At 33.9% G+C, this 25,326-nt stretch overlaps 3 protein-coding genes across 3 annotated transcripts; 1 reads left to right on the top strand and 2 right to left on the bottom strand.

Moving 5' to 3' along the window:
* Nucleotides 1-6,277: 6,277 nt before the first annotated feature.
* On the top strand, nucleotides 6,278-13,107 carry LOC145607294 (serine carboxypeptidase-like 13). The gene is made up of 14 exons (XM_081662999.1): nucleotides 6,278-6,396; nucleotides 7,595-7,740; nucleotides 7,931-8,010; nucleotides 9,083-9,202; nucleotides 9,495-9,597; nucleotides 10,171-10,208; nucleotides 10,673-10,774; nucleotides 11,147-11,236; nucleotides 11,351-11,425; nucleotides 11,699-11,773; nucleotides 11,868-11,998; nucleotides 12,395-12,511; nucleotides 12,703-12,757; nucleotides 13,024-13,107. Exons 1-14 carry the CDS (start codon nucleotides 6,278-6,280, stop codon nucleotides 13,105-13,107), a joined length of 1,335 nt encoding a protein of 444 aa, XP_081519125.1.
* Nucleotides 13,108-13,936: 829 nt separating this feature from the next.
* Nucleotides 13,937-15,172, bottom strand: LOC145607293 (putative F-box protein At3g23950). Its single transcript, XM_081662998.1, has one exon. The coding sequence runs from the start codon at nucleotides 15,170-15,172 to the stop codon at nucleotides 13,937-13,939; it is 1,236 nt and encodes a 411-aa protein (XP_081519124.1).
* A 662-nt stretch (nucleotides 15,173-15,834) lies between these two features.
* LOC145608202 (aspartate--tRNA ligase 2, cytoplasmic-like) lies at nucleotides 15,835-24,017 on the bottom strand. Its single transcript, XM_081663816.1, has 10 exons — nucleotides 23,399-24,017; nucleotides 23,185-23,295; nucleotides 21,558-21,671; nucleotides 20,447-20,737; nucleotides 20,248-20,358; nucleotides 20,051-20,104; nucleotides 19,673-19,752; nucleotides 18,921-19,036; nucleotides 17,306-17,420; nucleotides 15,835-16,124 (listed from the first exon to the last, which is right to left on the bottom strand). Exons 1-10 carry the CDS (start codon nucleotides 23,924-23,926, stop codon nucleotides 15,998-16,000), a joined length of 1,647 nt encoding a protein of 548 aa, XP_081519942.1. The 5' UTR covers nucleotides 23,927-24,017; the 3' UTR covers nucleotides 15,835-15,997.
* Between the last annotated feature and the right edge of the window lie 1,309 nt (nucleotides 24,018-25,326).

The raw sequence follows: 25,326 nt of genomic DNA, 5'->3' as shown, positions 1-25,326 counted from the left end.
TGCTTCCTGCTCGTTGTGTGGTGCTGATGAGACCATTGTGCATACCTTATTGGATTGCGTGGTGGCTAAGGAGAAGTGGCAGCATAGCAAATATCGTGAGCACTTAACTGATGCGCCTTGCTCAAGTTTTGCTGAGCTATGGCGTTGGCTTTGTAGAAAGTTAAGTGTGGATGTGGTGTGTTTGATGGCGGCTTTAATGTGTGTTACGTGGAGTGGTAGGAATCTCATCCTATTCCAAGACGAGAAAGGCCTAATTTGGTGATGCTAACTGCTGGTTTCCTTAGACTCGTAAGGGATTATAACTCTTATGCGAAAAGGGTATTGACTTTGGGTCTTATTCGTGGGGTGCAAAGTGAGGCTGCTAGCTAGAAACACACTCCTGCGGGTTTAATTAAGGTCAATGTGGATGCCCATGTTCTTGCGGGCTCGAGATGTGGATTAGGGGATGTGTTAAGAAACGCTGAGGAGAAGGTTATTGCTGGTGCTGTAAGGAGAATACCATGCACTACCCCTGAAATTGCCGAGTCAATGGTAGTTCGATTTGCTATTCACATTGCTTGGAGGTTGGGCTATAACAAGATCGAAGTGGAGAGTGACTCGCTCAATGTCATCAACGCTGTGAAGTATGTGTCGCAAGGAGTAATGATATTGGAATTGGTAGCATGTTATATGATTTCTGTAATTTTAAACACATTAAAGTGTTCGTGTAATATGGTTGCCCAGTTGATTTGCTAGGTGGGAAATTAAACTGGTGTTAATACTAAATTTGTACGTTTGGACTCGTTTCCCCAAAGCCTTATAACTTTAGCAGAACACGATATTTCTTAATAATATGACATCGTATTGTTCCGTAAAAAAAAACTTGCTTTACGTAGTCTAACTTTTGGCATTTTATGATAAATATACACATAAGTCGGGGTACTACTTAAATTCTTAATAGGCCAATTAGCCACATTGGTATAAAAATTAGCTCCCTCATAACATATTTATTTGTATAAAATTTAGGCAAAATTGGCCTCAACAACACGAACTTTTAACAAGGTGCATAGAGCATGAAGTTTGACTAGTAGCCGTAACATCACCAACTTCTTCATTGGGTGCACAAAATATCATAAATGAAACCCAAGACCGTAAATTTTATCGAAGGCACGAAATCTTTAATATTTTATTAACTTTTTGTTTTGATATCATATTTAGTCCTCAAGGTCCAACGTCCCATGATCTTAATTGAGACAATTTATAGCATGCAAATCGATGCTTGTTTGTAATTTTTTTGCTAAATTTGATCTCAAAATTTATCCATATTGACTAAATTGACCTCAAAAACCTTATTTGATCATTTTTTTCCGCATACAAATTGAGGCACGCAATCGCAGACAATTTTAGATAATAATAAAATATTACATACCTAGTCTTCGGCAAAATTTTTGGTATCAAGCTTCATTATTAATGATATTTTTTGTGCACCTAATGAAAAAGTTGGTGTTGTTATAGCTACTAGTCAAATTCATGGTGCTACTTGCACCTTGTTAAAAGTTCGTGATGTTGAGGCCAATTTCGCCTAAAAATTATAACCGATGACATATAAATTAAGCTAAATGTGACAAATAAAGTGACAGATTAGTGTAAAATTACTTCGTAGTAAACAATGACAGTTAGCCCTTTTTTCATGTTGAAGTAAGTGTGTATCATATTATTTTTATATTTATTACTTTATTTTTAGCTTTAAATATTGTTTAATACTTTTAGAACTCTATTTTGACAAAATAATATTTTAAGAGCTCCAAAAAAAAGCAAAGAATAGCTAAAGAATAAAAAATAAAAAAAGAGGAAAAATTGAAATCAAATAAATAGAATTAAATTCAAGACAATGCAAAAGACTTATTCAAGAAAACTTGCATGATCAAGAATTAATTACACATTTTTTGCTTTACATTAAGCTTTCCATTTTTGCAATATAAAAGAGTGCAAATAAATGTGTTCCTAATCTCTATAATTTTATAACTTTTAAGATATTTTTAACTAGTTGTAACTTGTAAGACATGAAATCTCAATTCGACTTTTTTGAGAATTCTTTTGTTGTTATTATTTGTCAATAATCATAAGAAAATACTATAAATGTTAAAAACAATAATAAAAAAAAAAATTGCATGCAATTATATGTTACGCGCTTCCTCTGGCAAAAAAAAAGGATCAAATATCGCCATTAATTACCTTTAACACCAATATGTTGCAAGGGTGCTAACTTTTATAACAATTTGTCACATATATATTAATTTTTATACCAAGTTGTCACAAGGGTGTTAATTATATATCAACTAGATTAGGTCCCGTGCCATGCACGATAAATTAAATACTTTTATTCAATAATAGAAAAAAAAATTATAATGAAAATAACATAGGTAAACAACAACTATAATATATTTATTATATTCTTATTTTGCATGTATAATGATATGAAACATGAAATATAACGAAAGAGTCAATTAGACAGATAAATATATTAAAACTACATGTTAGACCATATGTATGTCTTAAAAATTCAATAATAAATTAGTATCAATTTTCTTTTTATTTACTAAATAAGTATTTAAAACTATCCTGTTCACTTCAGCTTAATTTCAGCTCAGTTCAATTCAGCTCTAATCAGTTCAGTTTAGTTCAGTTCCTAATTTCCTTCTCTCATAATATATTAATTTCAGTTCAGTTCAATTTAGCTCCAATCAGTTCAGTTCAGTTCAGTTTGGCTCAATTCAGTAAATGTGAACATGCCTTTAATAGGCAAGAATAAATAATAACCTCGATCAACATTTGGTCAAATTTTTACCTAAAATATGATAATATAATAAAGTACTAGAGATACAAATTTTTAAGTCACATGATGGTCACATGACTGGTCAACGCCGGAGCAAAAAAGTCAAACACCGGAATCCGGCGTCAAGGTCCCTCTAGACAACAAAGCATACTTATAAGATCCTTTTAGACTACTTTGAACATATAAGGTCCTTCCAGACAAAAGAGTGAAGATATATGTCCCTTTTAGACAAATTTTTCTTAAATAAATAAACATTTTACAAAACGGGTGCTCCCTATAACAATACCAAGTGTTTCTTTCGACCAAATAATAAGTGGCTTCTCTAATAAGCAATCATACATATTCTCATGGAATCATACATATAAAAGACATTGAGAACTAGGGGTGAAAGTTCGGTTTTCGGTTTGGTTTTTTGCCCAAACCGAAACCGAACCACCATGTTTCGGTTTCATGTTTTCCCAAACCACACCGCACCACTTTAGCTTTGAAACCGAACCAAACCGAACCACCTAAATTTCGGTTTTCTTAAAAAAAAAATAAAACACCAAACCGCACCGAATTTTCATATCAAGCATCATAAACATCAAATTTTGCAAAAAACCGAACCAAACCACCCCAATCAAAACCGAAACGAACCAAACAAAACCAAACCCCACCCAAACCGACAACCAAAACCAACCCAACCAAACCCCACCCACACCAAACCGAAACCACCACCACTAATTTTTCACCAAATATAATGAAATTTACCAAAACAAGCACAAAAATTACTAGAAATCATATCATATAAATGGATTTATTAAAAATTCAAAAAAAATAAAGAAAATTGAAAACAAGAAAACATACCTTTTAAACCAAAAATGGCCATGAATTTCATCTCGAATTTGATTTTAAATGGTCAAATTCGACCATGAAAACTCTATATCTAGAGATTTCATGGTCGAATTTGACCATTAAAACCTTCGTTTTGGCCAACTTTCACAAATTTTGTACGAAAACCTTCGTTTTGACCATAAAAATATTTGCTTCGATGTAAAAACCTTTGTTTTGGCCAAAATAAGCGGAATTTGTGACATTGTGCTAGTTTTGATAGACAAAGAGGAGTAAAGGCGAGGAGAAAGACAAGAAAAAGGAAAAGAAAAGAGGAGATAGAAGAAGAGAAAAAAAGAGGAGATTGAAGAAGAGAGTCAGACTCTCAGAGTGCGAAGAGGAGAGAGAAAGAGAAAAGAAGATAAGAAGAAAGGAGAGAGAAATGACGGAAGGAGGCTGAAAACAGATTAGGTTTTTTTTTTCTTTATATACTCTATAGAATTGGGCTAGGGTTTTTTAGGGTTGGGCCGAAAATTCGGTTTGGTTTCGATTTTCGGTTTTTCATTTTTCGAAACCGAAACCGAACCATATAATTTCGGTTTCTTCATTTTGCAAACCGAAACCAAACCACTCTCGAAAAAAACCGAACCATATTTGTTATTCGGTTCGGTTTTTGGCTTGGTTCGGTTTTAAACCGAGTTTGTTTCACCCCTATTTAGAGTCCTAATAAGAAATTCTTGATGAGAGTTGATGATCGAAAACGGAGGTCTAAGGACCCTATTTATAGGAAAATAGTCCAGAAAACTGATAGAAAAGAGTTAGAGTTTCAAACGGAATAAAACAGGATCTGTCGTTAGGCGACAGGCTTGTCGCCAGAGCCAGCGACAGGCTCCACCAACGCCTGACGACAAACGACAGGACTGTTGTCAGGCGTTGCTTCACGCGGAATCCACTTTTTGATAAAATTAAGTCGTGAAATTCGTACTAAGGCTAAAATCATATTTTCATACAAAACACTTATTTTATTCCAAGTAAAACTCGTAAAATGTAATTATCAATCCTAATCCTACAAGGATAAAAAAGAATCTTCTAGATAATTCTATAAGACTATAATCAATCCTACTAGCTTTAGGAATAATAATAGGCGCTCCTCTAGATCATTGGGCCGTATATAAGGACCAAACCACACTCGGTTTAATATTCTGGCCATAACTTCCTCATTATTCATCGGAATTGGGCTTATAATATATCGTTGGAAAGCTCTTTTTGAGCCCTATCCAACTACACTATTATTGGACCCTTATCATGGACTTAACTAAACTGGACGCTATTTTCATAAAATAATGTAGGTTTTCGAAAACAAAAAGAAAGATTTTAATAAAAACTAACTGCAACACTAGAATTTTCACACTTTCACTTCATTTGATTATCAATCGACGCGAAAGGTATTCATCACTGGGTTTGGTTTTGGGGAGACACAAATGGGTGTCTACAATAGTATGTCATTGTGAGTCATATTCTTAATGATATAGTCATATTTTAAATAATTTAGTCCGATGATATAATTATCTGAATGCTTTGATTGTTGTTTGATACATTATTTAATGATACATTCACTTTTTGAATGATATATACATTTACTTTTTGAATGACTAAGGATTCTTACCGCACGCTATGGCAAGTGTTTGAAAAGAGTTTATAGACGATAAATGGGTTAGATGTTGTAACCGTGCAATACTCTTCGAAACTTTAGTAAAGTGAAATTTATATTTAGTGAGGAGTGACAAAAATTATCAAGTTCTAGAAAGATAAATGTTTAGATTTAAAAATGTAAATGTTTGAATATATACTTTTTTTAAGGTTAATATACTATTACCTAGGAGTATTTATTAAGAAATTGTATTAATTAATAAGAAAAAAAAAAATTCTTAACTTATAAATGGGAGCAAATATGTAAACAAACATTTTTATTTTTAAAAATAAAGGAGCTTCTTAAACTTATAAATAAGGGTATAGTAATTACTAATTATGTAAACCAAAATTTAAAGAGATTTAAATGTCTTCCTCCCGAATCCAGGAGATCCTGGGATCGATTCTCACCCCCGCCCTTGTGGCTTTCTAAACACCAAAAATTATATAAGATCTCTCTTATTCTGTTAAAGAGTAGGGATACATTTACATTGCATATAATATAATCAATTTCTGGATGATATACTTACATTTTGATACTAGTTGGTTGGGTGCACAATAAGCGGGGGTGTATTTTAGAATTTTCACCATTCTTTTATATTTGGATTTTTATGGCTAACTATTTTTTAAATGGTTAGACGGTCACAAATATCACAAGCGACGCCGATAATACAATTCCCAAGTTTGTCTGCCCAAATAATTTATTAGCATTTGAAGTATTTCTTTGTCGTACACCATTTAACATTACCATATACGAATGATTTAATTAATCAAAAAAAAAAAAGTTCGTAACTAGTGCCGAGTAGCTTGTTCAGACCTTCCTTAATTTCAACTATATAGTTGTAGTTTATATGAACGTCTCTCTTCATTTCTCAGTTTCAACATTTAATTTGTTTCTTCCCTATAATTTCAAGAAACGAAATGAGTAACAAATTTGTAACTCAACTAATATTAGTATTGACGATGAATTTGGTATCATTTGTGTTATGTAACAATCATCATACCACTCCAAATACAAATTCAAATGTTGTTCGATTTCTACCTGGCTTCCCCGGAATTCTTCCTTTCAACCTTCAAACCGGGTATGTTTTTATGTCGATTACTTCCTCTATTTATTTAATTGCATTATTGGTATATTTACTCTCATTAAGGGCCTGTTCATATTTACTTAATTTCAGTTCAGTTCAGTTCAGCTCCAATCAGTTCAGTTCAGTTCAGTTCAGTTCCAATCAGTTCAGTACAGTTCAGTTCAGTTCAGCTCTTAATTTCCCTCTCACATAAAATATCCATTTCAGCTCAATTCAGTTCAGTTCAGTTCAGTTCCAATCAGTTCAGTTCAGTTCAGCTCCAATCAGTTCAGTTCAGCTCAGTTCAGTAAATATGAACAGGCCCTAAATCACAATTTATATTACACATGGATTTATTATTTTCACGATATATTGAGGCAATTAACTCTAATAAAATGTCATGAAAATAGTAAAATAATTAGAAATTTGTGAATAATGTAAAAAAGACATGTTAATTCAATAAGGTTGTACCTTGTAGGCATTTTGTCCCATACCATATCTTGCCATTTATGGTGTATATATTATTTTTCTCTTTAGAAAAATTAATTCAAGTATACGAATTAAAGTTTGAATTTATTTATTTATTTATTTTTTTTTTTTTTTTGAGTAAAGTTTGAATTAATTTTAGTTGATCAAAAAGAACATAGGTTATGTTATGTTTCCCTTATTTAAGGTGTTTTAGTCTAATTTGAACTCTAAATTATAATTTTAGTGAGGTTAATTATGTTGTTAAGTTCCTACTTAGTATTGTTCTCTTCGTCCTAGCTAATATAAGAGGTTATGGCGAAATTACATATTTTGGAGAGGTTATGTTATTAAGCTGCTCTTTGGTATATTATTTAAATAGTTTGTGGATGTGAGCACCTAAGCTATTATTGACTTAGGACCTGTTCTCATTGACTGAACTGAGCTGAGCTGAACTGAAATGAATATTTTATAAGAGAAGGAAATTAGGAGCTGAACTGAACTGAGCTGAGCTGAGCTGAGCTGAGCCGAACTGAACTGAATTTCAACGTAAGAGGACATGCCCTTATTGTAGGTGATTAGAAATAATAAAGTATTTCATATTATATTAATTTTATTGGCCTTTAATTTACAGTATTTTAATTCTCTCTGTGCAAGTTTATTATTAAATTACTTTAAGAAAAAAAGATTAATTATTAAATTGCATTGTTGGGTTGCATGAACAATTCAAACAATATTATTATTGTAGATATATTGGAGTTTGGGAGGAGCAAGTGCAGCTATTTTACTACTTTATACAATCCGAGAATAAGCCAAAAACAGACCCACTTTTGATTTGGTTTTCTGGAGGACCTGGTTGCTCTTCCTTAACGGATCTTGTATTTGGACATATTGGTAAATCTACTTTTTTATGATTATTTATTTATTTAGAGTCTAGGGGCCGAAAAATTCAATTCTAACACTATTTTAGACGGATTATTAGAACATAATTTTATTCTAACATTATTTTAACAATACTCATTAATAGAGCTCAAAGATAACCTTTGTTAATTCTAATTAAAATATTGATGTGACGACAACAAAGGTCCTCTATCCTTCGACGCAACATCACAAAGGGAGATTGGTCTACCAAGACTTGAATCAAATCCTTATTCTTGGACTAAGGTAATCCAACTATCTATCTAATCATATTATCTTTATGTACTCATAGTTCATGCATCTAAAATGGAGTAATGCTTAAATAAGAGCTCTCGATCTCTGTCTCAGATCAATTCGATCAAACGCTTACATCATGTATTTTTAGTTGATTAGGCATTGGGTTTTATATGATACATTATTGAGAATTAGTTAAATTTAGTTTTAATAAGTAATTTGAGTTCGTTAAAATGATTTAAGTTTAACATTAGTAAAAATAATTCCAATTCAATGAAAATAATTATTTGAGTTTAGCAAAAATAAGGTGAAAAGAACAGGGCCTTAATATGAATGAAGGGAATATAAAGAATAATTTGAGTTTAGCAAAAATAAGGTGAAAAGAATAGGGCCTTAATATGAATGAAGGGAATATAAAAAGAAATTTTTTTAGTCCAGATTTTTTTATAGCCCGGGCTGAAGTTATAAATCATTTCAAATAATAAATTCATAAAGGGATATGAGTTTAAGAAACCTACACTAAAAAAAAGTGCAAACAAGGGGAATTGACCCCTTAACATTCCAAATCTATGCAACAAGTAACTAACAAACTAAGCCTGCTATAAAATTCAAATATTTGTACAAGATTTTTTACTTATATAATATCAAAATTTGGGCATTGGAGGGGGGCGGGGGCAAGGCCCGGGTAGGCCCCCCCTTGGATCCGTCTATGCTTGATACGGAGTTTATCATATCACATTATCATCTTCTATATTGAAAATTTTAGGTATTTATAAATATAAGAGAAACTTCAAAAATCAAAATTTCGTATTTGAAAATGTAAAGGATCACATAATTAATGGAGGAAAACAAAATAATTAAGGTTGTTTTAACTTTTTAGTGTGATCATAAAAAAATTATAATAATAATAAAATAAAAAATAAAAAAATAAAAAAAAAAACCATATGTTAAGCTACTAGCTTAGGGTGTACATTTATAAAGTAATTATCTATTATGAAGTAATGTATTATACAAAATATGATTGAAGTATTGATTTATCTATAATTTATTGTAAAGTCACGATACAATAAATGTTTTTATTTAGGTTGCAAACATAATATTTATCGATTCACCTGTTGGTGCTGGATTTTCCTATGCAACTAACAAGGCTTACCTTCCCGGTGATACAAACACGGCAAAACAAGCATATGAGTTTTTGAAGAAGGTTAGTTCAAATATCAGCCAATTGAGCTCTCTATACAAATAGGTTAAAAATTTAAAATTGATGCATTTCAAATGGTTCCTTACTTGCACTTCATCATGTGTTCGGCTTTACTAATGAGGTATTGGCCTAGCGATTAAGACTAATGGATCATGTGTGATGAATCACAGGTTTAAATTCAATCCCCCCACCCATATTTAATTTGAAATTTGTTTTGCCCTTGTGAAACATATATACATCTTTCCATGGTCCGGTTGATTTTGTTAATCGTAATTATAAATTGTGATGCATACAGTGGCTTATGGAGCATCCTGAATTTGCAAGAAACCCTGTATACATTGCAGGTGTTTCGTATTCTGGAAAAGTTGTTCCATCTCTTACATTAGAGATTGTAAATGGTACTTTCGATCCTCTATTCATTTTAATAAATATATGTTAATATGTACTCCCTCCGTTTTTAAATACTTGCTTCATTTTTTTTTTCGGCCGTTTTCAAATACTTGCTTCATTTCCTTATTTGAAAAGCTTTTATAATATTTAATTAATTTATCTCACCTAGTGGACCCACCATAAATCATATTTAATTAATTTCATATGCTCTCTCCTTCATTCTTTCCACTACCTTTATCCTTTGCTTGTTACAATTTTTTATTCTTCTACCTACCCCACTACCTCCATATTACGAAGTATATTACTTTCTCCAATTTCTCTTAAAACTACACGCATGAAGAAATGAACCAAATATTTTAAAGACGGAGGGAGTACCTAAGTTATGCATGTAGAATAAGTCTATGTTGAAAACTTAATTTCAATATTTTTATAGATTAAATGAAATAAATCAATATTCTACTCTTCATTAGATTTATAAGACATAAATAACAAAGAATTTGGTAGAAATTATAATTAATTATGAGCTATATTAATGCATTTTTTTTTATCTAACACTTGGATATGAGTCTCTTGTCCGATAGGAAATGAAGCAGGTTTTGGGGCAAAAATAAATCTTCAGGTGTGTTATATGTGTTATATATTTTTGTTTTTTTAATGTCGAGAGCATTTGATTTACAAATTTTAGGTATAGTCATATAAAATAGGTTTAGAAAGATAAAAATTTATACCTTGTTTGGGTAAATTAAAAACTTCCACAATTCCAGTATTCCACGGGGAGTTCAATATATACTACGGGCCTGTTCTCTTACGTTGAAATTCAGTTCAGTTGAGTTCAGCTCAGTTCAGTTCAATTCCTAATTCCCTTCTCTTATAAAATATTCATTTCAGTTCAGTTCAGCTCAACTCAGTTCAGTCAATGAGAACAAGCCCTACGTATAAGAGATGGGGATAAGGATAGGGATAAAAGTAAGATTACTGACAAGTAAACTACTTTAATTTGTATGTACGTACTAAGGGCATTATAAGTCAATATTAGAATTTTATTTGTCTTACGATCTCTTTCTCCAAAACGTTTGCGTCCAGGGATATATTCTCGGGAATCCGGTGACTACTACGTATCTTGAAAACCAAACGAAAGTTGAATATGCTCACCGTGTATCCGTGCTATCCGATGAGATATACGAGGTTAGTATATTGTCACTTTACTTTAAGCATGTTTGTGTCTCAAATAACCTTGAAACACATTATGCCATATGTTTGTGCAATACATTGATAGTTTGTCCATAAATACATACAACGAAACTTGGAAGGACAATGGTTAGCATAGCATTGTCAGTATTCCCTCCGTCCCTTGATACAAAGCCTCCTTCTAGCATTTATTACTCACATAAAAAAGATAAAGAAGTTTTGTATTAAGGGACACAGGGAGTACTACGTATCAAAGTTTTGAATAAGACATTATTTATGTTACTCTTTTACATAATTTGTTGAAGTGTTGCTTTTAATTATATTTTTGCTAATGGATCATCATGTAATCATGTATATTAAAATTGTTAGTCGGCCAAAGGAAGTTGCCATGGTGATTATCGGCCAATTGCAGCCAAAGATAATGCACAATGCAAGAAGAATCTTGAAACTGCATCAAAGGTGAGTTCATCTTTATATTCTTTCGCATACATAAATCTAACTCACATAGTCTACGTTAGAAACTTAATATCATGTACGAATATGTAAGATCTAACGATTATCCTACATATGCAGTGCATTAATCCATTAGAAGACGAATTTGTCCTTGAATCGAAATGCTTCCATCCATCACCAGATAAGTGGTGTCGGGTATTGCTTTGTTTCTCACTTTCACTCTTTTTTCAAAGTTAAGAGGCATATAATTTGTGTGTAGCTACTTATATACTTTCTTCATTCTTTTAAGATTTTAAAAGTAATTCTATAATTATAGCAACAGCAAATTTATTTATAAATGTGTATATAATTTTCCGTGCACATATTTTTGTGTGTAGGTAATGGTGTATATTTAATGTTTATATATAACTCTAAGGGCTGTGTATAGCTTTTTCCTATTTTTATTTATATTATTATTCGGTGGTACAGCAATACTATCATGATCGCATGTCTGAACTATGGGCAAATAACATTAATGTCCAAAAAGCTCTTCATGTTCGAGAGGTAAGTAAATCGATTCTCAATATAATCACTTTCGTATTAGCTAGTTGATGTTATCGTGTAGCCTGTTGCAGTCTAATCTTGAGAATGTATTTAGGGAACGATTAACCAATGGATTCGTTGTCGCGGTCACAACAATGATAAGTTTAACTACACTCACGATATCGATAGTAGCGTCAGTTTTCATCAAAATCTTTCTACACACCCTCTCAGGGCACTAATCTTCAGGTAATTGCCGTAATTCATTTATACTTGTATAACTATGACTAAAATGATTAAAGTAACAGGTGCAAGTTACAAAAAATTAACTATTTCATATAACCTTCGTTTCACTAAGATGGTTACACTTGTTTTATTTCCAATGCATACCTTTAACTACTTTAAGTTTAGTTACATATTAGTAAACATTTGATATATATTCTAAATGTTGCACGAGTAGATTAAACAAGACCTCACAGGACAATAATTTGATGCTTGTATGAGTAACATCATTAATCTGTGACAAATAAAATATACAAGGTAACAAACTAACAATTTAAGTAAAATGGAAGAGTAACATATAAGAAAAAACTAAATGCATCACATTAACTTAGATTATTAAACTGACTTTAATTTCTTAAACAGTGGTGACCAGGATATATGCATGCCATATATGTTCACGTTGAAATGGATGAAGAAGCTAAATGTCGTCCCAACTGATGTTTATTGGAGTTCTTGGTTTCTTTATGGCCAAGTTGCAGGGTAAACTTCCTACACTATCTCTCTTTGTACGAATAGCTTCACCATGGAAGCCGCGTCTGCATTTTGTGCTTCCATCATGATGAAGGTGTCTGATAAATAATGTGAATTTGTGATGCAAGTAATTATTCTGATAAATGGTTAATATAATCCCTATAAACCAATTTAGTCTGAGAATTTCTTGTTTCATACAGATATGTCACAGAGTATTCAAATGACAACTACAATTTGACGTTTACTACAATCAAGGTATAGAATTTCACTTAATTTTTTTTCAGATTATTGATTACTTCGTAAAATTTTGCTCCAATTAATATAGAATTTCATATTGTTTAATTATTAATTTGTGTATAATGTACAATTTCACCAATAACTAGATAACAATTTTTGAGGGGCATCAAGCGCTTTCTTAGTTTCTAAACGTACATTGTTAATCTCTTTTTAGTTAAGCACAATTAATATTAATCAAATTGTTAATTTTGTCTTGTCAAAAAAAAAAATTGTTAATTTTGTAGGGAGCAGGACATGTTGCCCCTGAATATAAGCCGCGAGAATGTTTAGCAATGTTTCAAAGATGGATCACATTTAGTCCTCTATAATAATGAAACTCATCTTTGTTATATTTGTTCATTGAATTCAAGGAAATTAAAAAATTTTACAATACCTTAAAGGCATGGAACTGTAAGGTAGGTTGATTTTTGCACTTTAACTCTCATAATGAATCTAGCACTTGTATTAATTTAGCAGATGAGTGTTAGAGTTCGATTCATTATGATTTTGTTATGTAACATTAATATGTTCTATTCTCTCAAATTGGTTGCTTAATCAGGAAACTAATTATTGGAATTCAAAGAAATTGAGATATTATTTCATTAAGTGATTTTTATACCTTTGGTCCATACTTTGCTCTCATGACGTATTATCATACCACCACCTAGAATCAAGAAGGGAGCTCTAACCACCTGAACAATCTCATCGTACCACATACTCTCAAAAATATATACTCCCTCCGTCCCTAAATTACATTCCTCTTTGGAAATTTACACGGGAATTAAGGAGGAAAGAATAAAACAAATAATAATAATTAGATAATGCAATGGGAAGTACAAAGATAGATAGTTATTACTTATCACAAGTCATCAATCCTTTGCATAAAAAAAGGACCAATCACATGCTCCTAATTAAAAAAAATTTAACCAATCACATTCATTGTAATTTGGCACAATGATTATGAGTGAGATTAGGTGAGGATGAGTGAAAAAGCATTAAATATAAAACAAAAAAAGAGAGTTGATTTACTAAAAAAAACTTACCAAAAATAGAAAGAAGGAATGTAATTTAGGGACGGATGGAGTACAACATTGCAAATAAATGCGACATAAATTGAATTTGCTCTCAAAAATATATACTTAACCTAAATCAAGTATCTTAATGATCATCAGTAGCAACCACTGTGCTGGTGATGGGGGTTGGCCAGAGAGGTGGACGATAAGGAAACAATCTGAAGGATGGGATCGGAGAAAATACGGAGGAGTTGAAATCCGAGACTAGTTGCACCGTCTTGCTTCTTAGATTCACAGCCATTAGACAATGATCTTTAGAATAAACGTACAACACATCTCCGTTGAAAGGATCGAAACCTTTGATAGACATACGCACATCAGCACGTTGCCAATTAATACTTGTGAGATCCACAAAATGCTTTATATTCCAAGTAGCATGGCCATTCGAGTAGTCCTTCAAATCCCACACGGTGACTGTTTGAGTAGAGGCAGTGATGTCGTGCCAATGATAAAGCCGCAGGTGTTGTTCAACGTTTGCTATGCATAAACTTCGTTGTTCAACATACATCTCATCGATTTTTGCTTCCTGTGGAAGATCAATAAAGTCGGGGTTGTCCCTGTCGAATGGATTATATACCATGATCATGTTGGTGCACCAATAAAGCGCCCCATCCAAAGTGGTGGCGTATTGAGCATCCGCTTCATCTGCTTTCGACACCGCCAAAAAGTTTGGTGGACTAGGCACAACAAAATTACACCAACCGCCAGTATCGGAAGAGAAGACGTAGATATCTAAAATCTCACTGCTTCTCACAATGTTGCATCCACGCCTAATTAGGCGCGGCGAGTTCTTTACAAGGACCACTTTGTATTGGGTGGGATCGTCAACGCTACATATGATGCCTGTGAAGTCAATAAGAGGATTTCTTTGATTATCATCAAAGAAACAAGGCGGAGGTTGAGGGAGCCTATAAGATTGCTTCGTTAAGGGGTTCGATACGTGTAGATGTAAGGAAGGACCACCACCAACACCAAGATTCGACGGCAACGACACTGTCAAGAGTAAATCATTAGAAACCAACAGCACCAAGTTCATAGGCCATTGTTGATTGAGGAAATCTAAGGATACTAAGGGCTGGTTCTGGTTCTGGTTCTTAGGTAAGGCGTGGACCTCTCGAACCAGTGGACAAGGATTAGAAGGAGCATTGATCATATAGTTGGCAAGTAGTATATGATTATGTTCATCATCAATTGTATGATTCACATGCTGTTTTCGATGGCAAAGGGCAAAGCTTTTACTTGATATCAAGCCGCGCCAACGCTTCGAGACCAGCTTACATTGATGGCCTGATTTCACTGGTAATCGCACAAGAATCTCCATTAAGGTCTCATCCCTTAATCTTCTATTTCTGATTTTCTCTTCTTCGTAGCCATATTAGATTTTTTTTTTTTTTTCTATACTTGATAAAATATGTATTAATGTATTATTCAAGAAAGGCAGGAGAGGGGTATATATAGATGGATACACCGACTATGCTACGATTCCTACTTTGTTTCAACTTTCAAGTCATAACAAACTTCTAATTCAGATAATATGGCCTTAAAATTTATCAATTATCTTTTAATTATTTCATTACGTCATAAACAAACTAACTAGATAAGATAAATCTATCATTATTTTTTTTCTTTGCTTTTTTAATATAGATAAAATTCATATGTCAATATTCTTTAGATTTTATTAATATATAGATAAAGAAAAGATAAACTTTCTGAATTTTTAATTGACGATAAATAAAATACTTACGACATTGTTAATGACTTTCATACCCCTAACTTATACTTCATACTGCCCCTCCATATAAACAAGCACTTGTTTAATGAAGGGTGAAAAGATTTTGCTTATGCATTTAAATGATAAATTGGGAACAAAGCCACCTCAAAAATACAGAATTTAAGGGTAATAATCTGCACTTTCATGTTGCCAACTGGGAATACAAAATTACTTCATACTTCGTAGTACAAAGCATGCAACACAGCCAAATATGAAGTAGAGACTTCATTCAAAAAAATAACTCGTCATATGTAATTCAGCAGGGATTACATGAGATTTTATATGACCAATTTCTGACCTAATTACTCTAAATTACCTGTTTTCAAAATCTCAACCTTGGAATGTAATCACAATTTTTAAGCCAAGCCAGCAAAATCAAGGTGCAAGCCTTTGAGGATCACGAGGGAACAGTGAGGTTTTCCGAATGTTGTTCAGGTTGCAGAAGAGCATAACAACACGCTCCAAACCTACACCAAAACCTCCATGAGGCCAAGCACCAAACCTGAACAGAAAATTTTATTAGTTGTGTGAAATTAATACACTTCCTAGAAATGCAAGTGTTAAATATGTATGATGGTTCAGAAAGTGCATTAAGGCAATTGAATAAAAAAACCAAAGGCAACAACATAACAATATTCCCACCACAGCAGTTGACTCGGAATGGTTTTGGAAAGGCTAGGCCACTTGCAGTCTAGGAAGTTTGGGGAAGAAAAATAGCACATGGGCAGTAGAAGATAGCTATGATATGGCTAATAACAAGGAGATGTTATGTACTGTCCACTTGGCTAAGCAACATTTCAAAGTCCGCCTCCATGGCGCCTTAACCAGATAATTCAAGTTTTGAAAGCAACAATCTTCTTTCAGTCCTTGCCCAATAATATAATGCCACCCATCCTTCTAGAAAGCTCCACCAATCGCCTCCAGCCCTTATTCTAGATAGACAAAAGTGAATATCGGGCCTCCACTGTTACCTTTTTGCAATATATCAGAAACCATACAAATTTTAATTACAGCCTCCAGAAATACTGAGTGCAGCTTGTACACACTTACAGACTGACTTCCAATATAAGAATAAACCTGTCCAGGTCAAATTGTTGATTAAAGATGCCTAGAAAAGAGCCTTAGTAAACCCTTGTTTATACGTCTCAAACACCTGGACTCTAATGTTACCAAAACTCAGCACACCAACATAAATTTTCAACACCCACTGAATTCCGACTATCGCCAATGATTGTAATTACTGATCTAAATTCTAGGTCTATCACTTCATGAAGCATGTATGCCATCAAATCATGATGCCATCAACTATTTAACCTAAACTCCACCCCCAAGTGTCCACAATCCACCACCCCAGGTAAAAGAGCAAGGCAATTTAGGCTCCACTTATTTTAATGAAAACATTTTCAGATACCAATTTTCAAGGGAAATACAATTGTAAATATTGTTTGCCTTTATTGGTTAGTTTACGATAATAAAACATTTTCTAGGAAAAAATTTCCGTCAAAATAGACGGAGCCTTAGCCCCTCCATAGATAATCAAACTTCAAATATCTGACATTGATAATTAAATAAATCATAATCTCCCAACAATTCAAGCAACCATAGCATTAGAGTTATAGTCATCCATAATTAAGCATTTTAATTAAAAGACAAACCCATATTCAACAAGAAAAACAAACTTACTTGAAGGAGTCAAGATAAGTAGCTATGGTCTTGACATCGATGCCACATTCTTCAGCACGCTTTGTCAAAAATTCAGGTTCATGAATACGCTGAGCTCCCGATATTATCTCCTCACCTAAAGTGGAGACAGAAATTAAGAAGTCAGAACAATTGAATTAAGAAGCATACATGAATGAAGAAACACCATTTCAGTTCCAAAGTTCAGAGACATAGTAATCCACCATAGGAGCCCATAGTTAACTGTCTACTTTGTGAGTTAATGACTATAATAGACCATTTCAAGCTCATTTAGATAAAAATATATAAATAAATAAAATTAAAAAAAAAAAATGGATGCACTGATAGCTTCTACGCCTAGAGTTTTATCGATTCAAGCCACTTTCTGCTTTGAGATGCACTATTCAGACAATTTTCAGTGGCTTCATTAAGCATAGCTCGATTTGCCAGGTCAGTGACCAAATAGAAAACATATAAACAGTCAAATGCCAACAGATCACATGCCACCAATATTTGGCTGGTCAAAGTTGTACCCATCTTTAGTTGTACCAACAAGCAAACCTCCATACACAAATACCCATCACGTATTCCTTTTGGGATGTTCACACAAAATCTTCCTATCACTTGAAATTTCACCCAATCCATGTGATGTAGACCCCTCCATAAACTCTTTCTCTTACACTTTTTTCATATTCTATTTCATGAGGTTCCTATTGTCCACTATGGGCACTATAATCAATTTATCTATCCTTAGTTCCCTACTATCTACCAAATTATCTACCTTGCCCTACTAAATTCATAGATATGAGTGTCCAAATTTCAAACCTAATAGGAAGATAAATTGAGGAATGAGGACAAAGGAAATATACTACGTTTTCTTTTTACCAATTAGGCCATGAGAAAATTTTGTTAAAAACAGTGGAATTAAGAAACGATATGAAGTTGTGATGACCACAAATTAATTGGCAAGCACTAATGCTGTACTTTATTTACAGTAAAGACCCATTACCTTTTCGTTGACTTTCTTTTTTTTGTGTCAAAGCCACAAAACAGGTTAACTGAGGTCTCCAATGCTCTTTACACTCAGCAAGATGCACCAATCCAGGAATTATTTGCTCCTAATTCCTAACAGCATTTTTCAAGTATAGAGCTAGAACTAAGTCCCAATAGAAATGACAATATTTTCACACGTGGAACAGAAACAGTGGGCAGGATCCAACCCCCTTCAGGCTACCTGTTTCACTTTACTTTAAGCACCCAAATTATAGTACTCAATAAGTCAATATTGAATTGAGACCAACCCTTGCCATTGCTCAAATACAGTGCTTACTCAAGGGGATAATGCTGAGAAGTTCACTATCTCACGCAGTCATAGTGACCCACTCTTGCTACCAACTTCAATGAAGTTAAAATATTTAGAGTAATAATCAAAGTCAATACGTTAACTCAAGAAAACCTACGTATCATACATCACACAAAATACAGAACCGGAAACAGCTACCAAGCAAAAATAGGGTACTCTCTAATCGATAGAGCAAGAAATTCATTTCACCTCAAGGTAAAAGATTAATAAAAAAAATTCTAATTATACGCTTCGTAGCAAAAAAATCTAACTCACCCCGTATAAAGACATCAAATGAATTGCTATATGACGGGTCATCATAGCAAGGCATGGTATAGAATGGCCTAATAGCTGATGGATATCGGTGGAGAATGTAAAACTCAGTGTCATATCTGCAAATAAAGAAAGACCGGTCAGTATCCAGCAAAATATAGATGAGAATATGATACATGTCCCCAATCAGTGAAGAGATTTCTATGTTCCAGCAAGGCATTCAAGTTATTTTGTAATAGACTAACCTAGAGGGATAGTATGGGTATTCTAGTAATATTAGTTTATTAGGGTTAATAGTCCTTAGTATAAATAGAGAGGTAAGGGTAAGAAGGTAGGTAGGCAAATATTGGATGAAACTTGTTGAGAGTTGTGACCTCAAGTCACTCCTTGGAGAGTTGTGAGCTAAACTCACTTTTGAAGATTGATAGCCTTGAGCTATTATCCTATCTTTTGTAACCATTCAACCATTATCAATCAAAATCCAAGCTTTAATCTTTATTTACTTACATTATCAAATCATACTATAATTCCAGAAAGTCAGTTCATAACATATTTTGTGTGTGTAATAAAGATGAGGACAATCAGACAAATTCAGGCCGAAAGGAAGGGGGTGTTTATCAATCAAGTAGAACATACATATGAGATAGACTACCAATAAGTATGCAATTTGCATCATTGTAAAATGATTGTCAAAGTGAAAGGGAAGTGCTATAGAGCTTAGTATGGCAAAAGATAAAACGCAGAGATAAACTAACTTGTCAAGGACTAATTTGCCAAGCTTTCTCTCAATATCAGTATTAAGGTCCCCATAAGGATCAACTTCAATACCCGCCTCCTGCAAAAATATTGTCAATTGCAAATGAAATTTACGTGTAGAAACAACAAATGCAAAAAGGTTAGATCACTTAATGCAACAAGACTTTCAGAGCATAATATCAAGAAACTCATCTCAGCATTTAACATGCCCCGGATATAAATCAATGAAATCTATATGCTGCATAATGTCAGAATATTTTACAGCATATAAGCAAAGGAAGCTTAATAGGCTGCAGAAGTTTCTATAAAATTTTCCATTCATCATTGTATGCTACTTTAATAGATTTACTAAGGTAAAATGTACGATATTTCCTTACCTTCAGCATTTGAACTCCTTCTGGAAATGTCAGCTGCAATGTCTTCCTCAAATACTGCAAGTACATAAATCCCAAGTAAATGTGCAAGCACATAGTAACATGAACGTATAAAACTATGAAGCTGTACAAAAGAAACCAAGAAGTTTAATCAATTTTCATAAACACAATGAACTAAAACAATTAAAGGATAGAAAAACCTTCAAAGGCTGAAATGGATACTGCCTTGAAACAGCTTCAAGTTCTCCTTTGCAGTTCTCATTTAAATGGTTAAAAATGGTCACAAACAACCGGTCAATTATGTCCATAACCTGTATGATGCAACCAGAAACCTTATTTAACCTGCAAAAATGTGAGATATTTGAACCTGGACAAAGAGATCTGAAAACCCTGTTCTACCTCTGAATAATGCTCTTTGATCTCCATTTCTGCATCAAGACCCGTAAACTCACAGAGATGCCTATGAGTAAAGGAGTCCTCAGCTCTGAAAACAGGACCGATTTCATATACTCGCCTAAAATCACCATTAATCGACATTTGCTTGTGAAGCTGAGGTGACTGAGCAAGACATGCAGGCTGGCCTTTGTAGTCAAGTCTGAAAACTGCTGCACCCCCTTCACTTGTTCCTCCCATTAACTTGGGTGTATGAATTCTTCGAAAACCTTCAGATCGCAAAAATGAACTGAATATCTGCCAAAAAAAAGTATAAACTCAAAAGAGGGCCCCAACTAAGACTTCCAGGCATGGAAACAAGAAACAAGAAACAAAAAACAAAAATAACCAAGAAGATAATCTTCCCCATCAATATCACCAGAAGTCCAGAAGCACATCAATTGTTATTTAAAAATAAAAAAAAATAAATAAATAAATAAAAAAAAAAAGAAAGAAAACCAATGATTGACATTAAAGATTCACCATCTTCATACATTTACAAAACTGTTTTTGCTATGTTAAGTTATGGATAACAAGACAGCTCAACAAACTCATTATGCAGACTAACATGCAACATGAATGCTTGAGAGCTTTCTTATAAAACCTAACAGATTTCCCAGCAAAAATACAAATTCCTCATCTCACCCCCCCCCCCCCCCCTCCTACCACTCGATCAGAGGATCTAAAAGACATCAGTACAAATTTGCTCTTTTCAATAGTAATAAGTTCAGAAAAGGGCCAAAGGTTAAGAGAAGATTAGATGAGGGCTACCCAAATTCAAGGCACTAAAAATACAAGTACAGCTTAGGGCCAATTTGTGCATAAAAAGCAAAATTTCAGAGTTTTTCAGTACATATACAAAAATTTTATAAGCACATATCATTATCATTTACCAAGATACTTCAATGCCCAACAAAAAATAATAAAGTTAGCAGGTACTATACAATTACGACTCTATTAAACAGCTCCCCAACACTCCATATAATTTTTTTTTTTTTTTTTTTTTGACGGGAACACTCCATATAAAGTAAATACTATCAATGTTAACCAATCTAAAGCAGCTAAAATCATTTCTTACAAAACCAACTTCACTTGACAGATGAAAAATGGCCTGATTAGCTGGGGTCCTTATGTCTAAGACTCGGTAATTCAACCGTGTATCTTGGTTTACTCGAACCAGTTGCTTTCCATCCTGCATACATGTAAATAAAATTGATAAGCTTTATTTTTTATTTTCTTTAATTTGTAAGCAACAAAAGTATAGTATCAGGACACCAAAAATGTGTAACCCATGTACATAGAAAACTAGGGAAAAAAAATAACGGGGTAAAATCACACTCTGACATTACCAATGCACGCTGTTTCATTTACAATATAAAGCAAAGATAATTGTTGCTCACAATAAGCAACAGCTATCTGGCATCATTTGATTTTGGAGGGGGGACAAATCAATATGAATTGTAGGCAAGAACAACAAGGGAATTAAAGTAAAACTCAGTGGTAAGAACAAGTAAAAATCACAATGTAGTTTAGTAAATGCTACAAAACTAAAAGCTTTGATTGCACTAGAAGAATGATATGATGCCTAAATAAAGAGATCAGAGAAAAGTAGGAAATTAGGGATATAAGGACACTTCAAGATGACTTTGCACCAAAATGACCTCAGCGCTAGGGCCTCAAATCTCTCATGTGCTTCTGTAAAATTTGCAATAACACCACCTTTTTTGGATAAGGGTGGACAAGGTATCCTCTCAAGATATTTTAGTCAAATACTTTTAGCCAGGGCCTCTCAAATCTCTTATATGCTTCTGTAAAATTTGCAATAACACCACCTTTTTTGGATAAGGGTGGACAAGGTATCCTCTCAAGAAAGTACTAAAATAAGTTACAGATTAAGTGATTAACCCAATTCCTTCGTATCTCCCTCATTGAATATAATCTCCCTCATTTTTCTGTTGTCAATTTTCAAAATTGTCATGATTTTAATAAGTTTGACTAATTTTTAATTCATTATATGACATATATCATATGATTTTAAATTAAAAAAAAAAAAACAAAACAAAACAAAAAACTGAAAACTGAAAACCACAGTGATACCAAACAAACCCTAAGGGTGTTGCTTTACAAAATTACAATATTGTATATCCTTGTCTTACCAAATTCTAAGATCATTGATTTTGAAAACCATGTTTCACAATAATAGGAATCAGTTCTAGTGTATGACTATATGGTGCTTACTTTCAGTTCTTGGCTATTTGCAGAACACCAGATACACCTAGACCTGGTGAATAGACTTGCAAAATCAAAATTAGTCACCAGCCAATCAAAGGGCAAAAACATATATTCACAGTTGACTAAATTGGAGTAACATTGTAACTGGTTTAAGGAATCAAAAACTCAAACTAACTGCTCATACAAGCTATCGTCGAGCAGGAAAAGATGAAGGTTGTCAAAAGATAGCCGGAAACAAAAAAAAAAAACAAAATCCCTTCGTTCTTGTCTTTCTACAATAAGTTGCCATCATGTCCATATACACGATTTCTTAGTACACATTTTTGTATTCATAAGACTTCCTCCCCTGCATTCCTAAGGTGCAACGTTCATATAATTCTAAACCAGTGACCCTGATTACTACAAGTAATAAAGAATTATGCGTCCAATTGATCTTAAAACCTGAAATACGCAGCAAATAAGTGATAAGTTACCTTCTCGGCTTTTTCAAACTCCTCCTCGCTCCTAGCCGCATCCTCGATATTGATAGGTAGTATTGCCGCAGCTCTGCTAATACAATAAATCTTCCTCACCTGAATTTCAACCTACACAATTGACACAAACAATAACCAAATTTAATTCAAATTCCACAAATCTTCTCAACAATCACAATTTCACACTTCAAAATCAAACCCTAAATCACATTACCTGTTGAGAAGTGCCTTTAAGGGCTTCACCAGGAACCGAAACGATTCCAGCAACATCAACAATCGATTCACGGCTCAATGCACTCGCAAACCTGACCATTTGCTCACTGACTTTCTCCTTCGCAACCATTAGAACACATTGAACCGTAAACAAACCTTCTCGAATGACAACGAACACCATCTTCTTCGACACGGCTCGAATCGCTTGCACTCGTCCTCTGATGAGAATCTCCTCGTCTTTGAGATCGGAGGTGAGAGATTTCACCTCGGTCCATTTACGACCAGTGACGGGCTTCGATTGGAGCTCAATGAGCGGGACATCGCCGTAGTTGTCAGCGAGAGGATCGGCGATTGAGGCTTCGGCGAGTGCTGCGGCGGCGGCTGCTGCGGCAGCTTCTTGCTTCTTCTTGAGTTTTTCAAGCTTCGCGGCTTCCTTTTTAGCGGCCTTCTTGCTTTGCTCCGCCGGTTGGTTGGCGTCGTCAGCGGCGGCGGGAGGCGGTGGTGCGGAGGTTTGGTCGGAGGAGGACATTGTTTCGGGTGGAGGAAAGTGAACGATTGGAGAATTGTGTAATAATATTGTTGTGGTGAGAAAGCGTATGCAATGGTATATACAAAGAGTGTAGGGTTTTGCGGGGGAGCCCCCATTCATCTATTTGATAAACATTTTTTGTTTATCTAATGGCAAATTTGTAATAAAAAGGAACAGTTTAATTGTACACATCAGATTTGACTTGTTGACATATGATGCATTGTTGGTTGGATGTGTTGTGCTGGACATATGATAGTAACTCTGTTTGTTGGTTAGGTAACCATGTACCATGAAGTCATGAAGCTCCTTCTTCCTTCCTCCATTTCCATCCATCTTCTACCGACACCATTTTCGCCATCTTCACTGTGTCAACCTCCACCGACCATTTTCACCATCTTCACTGTGTCCACCTTCCATCGACACCATCTTCCTCGTCTATACCTTCCACCATCAATATTACCGACGACACCACTATCTCCGGCGGCTTCGCTGCCAAATTAAACGAAAACCCTATGAATAAAGGGTGAAATTAAGGGCATGGTCAACCCCAAAGGGTAGGGGTGACCATGTCCTCCATTAGATTTGTCATTGAGCTTAAGATTAAATTTTTATATGGGAGATTTCAATTAAAAAAAAAAAAGTTAAGTTAAAAAAATAATTTAAAAAAAAAAAACAAATTATTACTACCCAACAATTACCGGTAATTGTTACTCCGTATTATAGGTACAAATAATCAAATTTCCATTAGTGACAGTTTAAGGATGAAATTTTGTTACACCTTAGCTTGCGAGAGGTTTCGGGCCAGGAAGGCGATAAGCCACTTCATTTCACGGTTCTCACCTTTAATGAAAAAACGAGTAATCAGTAAATCAAATATTGTAGGAGTTAATGAGAGTGAAAAATAGCTCAAGTGATTAGAGCTTGATTCGCGGTTTGAGGAGATCCTGAATCAATTCTCATTATTTGCCTTTGTGGCTCTCTAAACAACATCAACAACAAATAAACTCTTTGGGAAAATTTGTTCAAAAGGACCACTTAAGTGATTACTTTTGTTCAGAAGGACTAATTAAAACAAAAGTTGTTTTAAATGACCACAAAACACACTTTGGGTTATTGAGGGGACCAAGTCCTAATTTCAAGTAAGGGTCTGTTCACATTTAATGAACTGAGTTGAATTGAACTGAACTAATTGGAGCTGAGCTGAACTGATTTGAGCTGAACTGAACTGAACTGAAATGAATATTTTATAAAAGAGGAAAATTAAGTACTGAACTGATTGGAGTTGAACGGAACTGATTGGAGCTGAACTGAACTGAAATGAAATTAAGTAAATGTGAAAAGGCCCTAAGTCAACGCCGGACTCTGACGTTGAGTCACTCTTTAGGTTGAGTCAGTTTTTT

This window comes from Chenopodium album, chromosome 23 (genome assembly GCF_948465745.1).
Source record: "Chenopodium album chromosome 23, dcCheAlbu1.1, whole genome shotgun sequence".
In the NCBI taxonomy this organism is placed as follows: Eukaryota; Viridiplantae; Streptophyta; class Magnoliopsida; order Caryophyllales; family Amaranthaceae; genus Chenopodium; species Chenopodium album.
The sequence above is the reverse complement of the archived record's forward strand: the minus strand, read 5'-3'. Positions and strand labels throughout refer to the sequence as shown.